We start from the raw sequence: 6099 nt of genomic DNA on the forward strand, positions 1-6099 counted from the left end.
GGCATCCGTGGTGCCACTTACCCAGTGGCAGAGGAGAGACAAGTGGGTAGAGTGGGTGGAGCAGAAAATAGCTGGGTAAGTCGTGTCTTAGTGAGTAGAGTCGCACACATGAAAGGGCGTTGCAGGGAGCATGCCCACGTGGTAGGCAGCTCAAAGGGCACAGAAGATCTTTCTTAAAAGGTCCAAGAGGGGTTGGGGATTTAGCTCAGTGGTAGAGTGCTTGCCTAGCAAGCTCAAGGCCTGGGTTCGATCCTCAACTCTAAAAAAAAAAAAAAAAAAAAAAAAAAAAAAAAAAAAAAAAAAGATCGGAGATAAGATGCTTAAGTCCCCTGAGGCTATTCAGAGAGAGTGGGTATGGATTCTGGGTGATATATTTTGTGGGGTTTGATGAGGCCGGTAAAGCTGTAACCCTATCCTGACAATAGGGGAACAAGAAGATGGGGGTCCCTAAAACTGTCAGGACTACATAGGTGGCCCCAGAGTCCAGAAGGAGAGAGACAGGTCGCCTGAGGCTCCCAGTGAGAGATGGCCGCAGTCACGGCCAAGGGAGCCTGGACTCGTTCAGTTGTCCATGGCCATGTCTAGAAGATCAGCTGAAGGGCCACCTGGGCATGATGTTTCCATGCCGTGAGGGATATGGGGGCAGTCAGCACCTCAGTGACCTTCTTGATGGAACCTTGGACATGATGTGGGTAGTTTAGGAGGGATCAGACAGGCTTGGGCTTAGTGACCCTCCTGACTGCATTTGAAACAAGAACCCAGCGGTTTTCAGGCTTGGGAGACCAGGGAGCCTGGGCAGTTGCTATGGTGGGTCGAAAAAAAAATTTTGTTTGGGGGCTTTTTTATCTCTCCCATAGTACACCTTAAAGGCCATTGCTAAGACTTTTGCCTGTGGAGTCAGGGGTCCTTTTCAAGGTGTTTAAGTTTGGCCCTAATATCAGGGAAACTCTGAAAGAAGTAGGCCATAAAGAGTTGTTTTCCATCTGGGGTCTCAGGATCCAGATTGGTATATTGTAAGAGGGGCTTTGTGAGGCAGTCCAGGAATTGAGATGGGTTCTCATGTTCATCCTGGACGACCTCTTGGATTTTTTCATAATTTCTCTCTTTAAGGGTGGCCAGCCAGGAAGCAGGTTACAAACTGATTCCTAGCGGTCCCCTGTAATTTCTTTCAGGGTCCTGGTCAGGGACTGTTTCAGGCCTGACTGGGTGAGCAGCCTGTCACTGAGAAGAGAGAAAGGAAAACCAGAGAGGCTGAAGAGGAAGAGAAGGGACTGTAGAGTGAGGCTTGTTAGTGTGGCCAAAAATAGTGGAAGAATCATCTGGTTCCGGGCTCACAACGAGGAGTTATTGTTTTTCCTTAAACGACTTACGTCGTGTGGTCACTTTCGTCAAGGTGGGAGTGAGGTCACATGGCAAAGTCCATCCTTTCCAACCCTAACAGAGATGGCTGTCAGCCCCGTGGCTACCTCCACCCCAGTGTGGGGACAGCAGCTGAGGCGGCAGGAAGCCCCATGTTTCCTTTAAGATTACCTATGTGTAGATTTATAACTTTCACCCTGGTGTTAATGAGTTTTAAATTAACCCTTTAATTACAGATTTTACAGGCTTTTAATCAGACCCAATACGCTTACACATCCTGAGGTACAGGAAGTTTACACAATAGTTTTACAAACCTTGAGATAAGATTTCTACCCTAGCAAAAGTTTTAGAGAGTTAAACCAACCAAAGACAAAAGAGGATGAGATGAATAGTAATCGTCCCTATCAGGAATAGTCGGTCCCTTTATTCTGTCTTGGTCTCCTTTCTCTGCCACACGGCAGGTGGCTCACTTGATACAGGACAAAGATATTGGAAGAAATTTTTAAACAAGCACACTTGGGTCTGAAGGAGGGGGAGCCACACCCTAACTCTGGAGCCAGATTTTAGTTCACATGGGACGGCATGAAACAACAGTCTAATGCCACTCGTCCCTAAAAGACACCTGAGTCCCTGTAAAACTGAATCTAGTAAGCTGAGAGCAAGGCTTAGAGAGAGGAAATGTTTGAGTCCTGGCTATCGACAAAGGATGCTGCAGGAGGGAAGCCGAGAAGCACCAGCCAGTGAAGAGTGTGTGCAGGGTGTGTGCATGCTGCTGCTGGCCTGTTGCTGCTGGCCTACTCCTTGGCTGTCTCTGGTTCCTGCTAGGGCTCGCTCCTAGCTCCCGCTTTGCAACAAACTTACAGATCCATCTATGGTAACTTAAAAGACAGGACATTTACACAGTGTGTGTGGGAGGGGAGACCAGACAACACCAAACAGGGCTTGGAGCCGAGAAATAGGGAGCGAGGGATCTCTCTGCGTGTCCCCAATCACTCACAGTATTTGTAAAGGTCCCAAATAATAGGATCTAAGGTGCCATTAGATGGCCTTTGGATTGATTATCTAAGGGCTATTAAGGCCAAATTTGATTGCAAAAGTGAATAAATTTAGGTCCCTTTAGGTCAGATGGAGAGGCTGGAGGTTTTCTTTCTTTTCTTTTCTTTTTCTTTCTTTCTTTCTTTTTTTTTTTTTTTTTTTTTTTTTTTTTTTTTTTTTTTTGGTTTTTTCGAGACAGGTTTTCTCTGTGTAGTTTTGATACCTGTCCTGGATCTCGCTCTGTAGACCAGGCTGGCCTCGAACTCACAGAGATCCGCCTGCCTCTGCCTCCCAAGTGCTGGATTAAAGGCGTGCGCCACCACCGCCCGGTGCTGGAGGTTTTCTAAGAGGCATCCCAGAGGAGAATGAGGGGGTATAGAAGACACGTTCCCATGGATGAGAGAAAAGGAAAATGTCGCTGTAGCCTGTAGTCACAGACTCAGAGGACTGAATGAGAACAAAACTGTTCAGTGGGTCATCACCACACTCAGCGGGAATCAGGAGCTTAGCCTGGCTAAGCCAGTGGAGAGACTTGGTGCCTGGTACCAGCGCTTTCACCGAGGTAAGAAGGCAAGAAGGCAAACCAAGCTCTAGGAGGAGGGGTCTCATCCACAGGAAAGGGTCTAGGAGTGAGGCCACAAGGGCCTAAAGGAGCTGTGGGATTATGGGCAGCTGGGGGGGGGGAGAAGAAGACAGCAGGAAGGGGTACAATAGCCTGGTTTGGCCTAAGGAAGCTGCAGGGTTGGGGTCAGGTGAAGGGTGGAGGGATGGGGTCAGATGAAGAGAGCCAGCTATAGCCTTAAAGATCATGGCAGGGGGTACCTCTGCCTCCAGAGTACCAGAGGGGGGCCGGACACTCCATGGTCACTTCCTCAGACTCGGGGAAATGTTTTCACCAACCAAAGAGGAAACTTACCTAATTGCTGCTGGTGGGTGGGGTGCTGAGCCATCGATGAACCAGAAGCTGAGTCTGTTGCAGGTGGACTGGAGCTGAAGGATAGAGTCTCAGTGCAGCTTAGACCATGAGGGGAAACGCAGGCACCAGGAGAGTCTATCTCAGTCATGGCATCACATGTAAGCATTATAGCTTGGATGGAAAGGTTTCCTGGCAGCCAGGAGCCAAGGATTACCACAAAGTCACCACACAACAAAGCTCACACAAGAGATTTATTGGGAGGGCAAAAACCAGGAGAGCAGGGGCTGGAGAGATGGTTTAGTGGTTAAGAGCATTGACTGCTCTTCCAGAGGACCCGGGTTCAATCCCCAGCACCCACATGGCAGCTCACAACTCTAGTTCCAGGGGACCCTCACACAGACACACACACAGGCAAAACACCAATGCACACAAAATAAGAATAAATCAATTACTTAGGAAAAAAAACTCTGCTTGGGCGAGAGACAGCAGCAAACTGAACAGGATACAAGGTTTATATAGAGTTTCTTGGGAAGGGGGTAGAGATTGGTGGGATTTTACTTCCAGAGATTCGGCTTTTTACTCTGTAGGGTGGGGACAGGGTCCAGCAGTTAAGAGTGTTCTGTGGGTGGAACCCAGCAGCTCTCAGGCGAGGTCCTCAGCGGAAGGGCCTGTCCACTCTTGTGGCATGGGGGGGGGGGTTTACACATATCATTTTATTTCTCTACCACATGTCTGTAAAGCATTATGGAGTAATTTTTGTCAGAGGTACAGTTTGTGGACCTTCTGTGTCTTGTGTCTGGATTTCATTTTGCTGCCAGTTGTCTGTGAGCATTGTCCTGTGTAATATTCCACGGGGCGGCTACATCATAATTCCTAACACTTTTCTGCAATCGAGCGGCTGTTTCTGGAGTTTTGCTCTTATGAACGGTGCAATTATAAGCATCAAACACACGCCTCTGAGTACACACACACACACACACACGGGGCATTTTTATTGGGTGATAGGCTGGCAAAGGATTGCTTGGTCCTAGGGGACATAATCACTCAGCTTTCCAGAAGGTACTGTGTGTTCCCAGGGGGTCATACAATCGCACAATTTGTCTCTGACCTGAAAAGTCCAGGCGGGGCTGCAAAGAGCATCTTTCAGCACCTGGAACTGTCAGCTCTCTGAGGTTTGTTAATCCAGCGGGGACAGCTCACGTCTGCAGCTGTTTCCCTGGCAACCAGTGAAACTGGAGACCTCTGTCCTGGGGGCCTGTTCTGTGACTTCCCGGTGAGGTGCGTACAAGCCTCTGCCGTTTCCACCAGATCTCTGGTCCTCATCGTCCAGAGGCTGCATGTTATTTATCAATGTCGTCTCCATACGTTACTCTGTTGCCAGTGTCCTTTCCCAGGCTGTAAACTACCCACTTGCTTTCTCTGAGAACTATTTTGACAAGTGAAAGCCTTTGGCTTGTGATTGTCACTTACTGGTCTTTTGTTACAATTTGCTCTATTTGTATCTTATTTTGGAAATGCTCCCTGTTCCCCAGGTCATAGGAATGCCCTTCTGTTGTCTATCAGAGCTCTTCCGACTTCCCTCCTGACATATCCTCCCTTGATCCCGGAGTTCACTGTGGTGGGTAGTGCCAAGTAGAGATGCAATATCTAGTCCCCTCTCTAGCTCACTCTCAAAGGGACTCTCAATTTCCCCCTCCTGTCACTTGGGCTCTGCTAGGTCGGCCTCTGGGTGCCTGGTCCTGTTTCCCAAGACAATTTTGTCTCCCGTAACCATGACTACCTCTCTTTGCCACCATGGCTTCATGAGGATTTTTTTTTCCAGGTTCATAATTTATTGTACAAATTGAGTATTACATGATGAATTGACACCAGCTTCTTCAGGCATGGGACTAACAGATGAGGTCAGACATTTCAAAATCCATTTATGTTGCCTTCACAGCTGGGATTTTTCTAGGCCTTAACTTGAAGTATAAGACCAACAAAGCAATGCTTCCATATGTGGCCAGTAGACAATTCATTCTACCTGTGAGAGTGTAAGAGTTGAAATACTTTTTAATACCAATGAACTGGAATTGGCCATCACTTTCTGGACCAGCCATGACTTCTTCGCCCAAATCACAAACTACGCAGATGAGGTCCTTCAACAAACCCAGCTACCGGCCTTCATGAGGATTCTTAATGCCCACAGCAGGTGCCCTGTCCATGACTGGAGGCCCATCCCTCCACCGGTTCCTCCACTGTAAATGGGGACAACAGTGGCCTTCCAAGCTGGGGCTTGGAAAACATGGAGAGTAGGACCCCAAGCATGCAGCTAGTGTTCTTGACCCCGAAAGCAGTACTTCCCTCTCTGGAGCTTTGACCGGTTAGGTTGTACACTAAGTCTGGGCCTCAACTCCCTGGAGACCTCAAAAGGTAGACCTCGTCTGTCCTCCGACAAGGAGTGACCGGCAGAGTTGGCGGGAAGGCTATCAAGACTGATCCAGTGTCAAGCATCTATGAATGTGTCTGCCCACCTCTCCGAGGGATGAGTGACAGGAATCGGCAGAGCTAGTCAGTGGGCCTGGGGAGATAGGCGGGGACTAAGCCCCAGTCACACACCTCTGAGTCCCTCTAGGGAAGACATGCCTTGCCCCAGAACCCTCAGTCACCCACAGGGCAAAGGGGTTCACAGCAGGAGCCACATGCAGCCTGCATGGGTAGAAAATTTAAACAGCCCCACTTCCCAGGAAGGCTCTGTAGGAAAGTCATGGTAACCATGGTGACTACCAGATGGAACACCGGTCTCAGAC

The 6099-nt window shown here is 48.8% G+C and overlaps 1 protein-coding gene across 1 annotated transcript; it reads right to left on the bottom strand.

Moving 5' to 3' along the window:
- Nucleotides 1–5119: 5119 nt before the first annotated feature.
- Nucleotides 5120–5425, bottom strand: LOC114694340 (ATP synthase membrane subunit DAPIT, mitochondrial-like). The gene has a single exon (XM_037197301.1). The coding sequence runs from the start codon at nt 5407–5409 to the stop codon at nt 5233–5235; it is 177 nt and encodes a 58-aa protein (XP_037053196.1). The 5' UTR covers nt 5410–5425; the 3' UTR covers nt 5120–5232.
- Nucleotides 5426–6099: the final 674 nt, after the last annotated feature.

The sequence above is a fragment of the Peromyscus leucopus genome, chromosome 20, assembly GCF_004664715.2.
Source record: "Peromyscus leucopus breed LL Stock chromosome 20, UCI_PerLeu_2.1, whole genome shotgun sequence".
Classification (NCBI taxonomy): Eukaryota; Metazoa; Chordata; class Mammalia; order Rodentia; family Cricetidae; genus Peromyscus; species Peromyscus leucopus.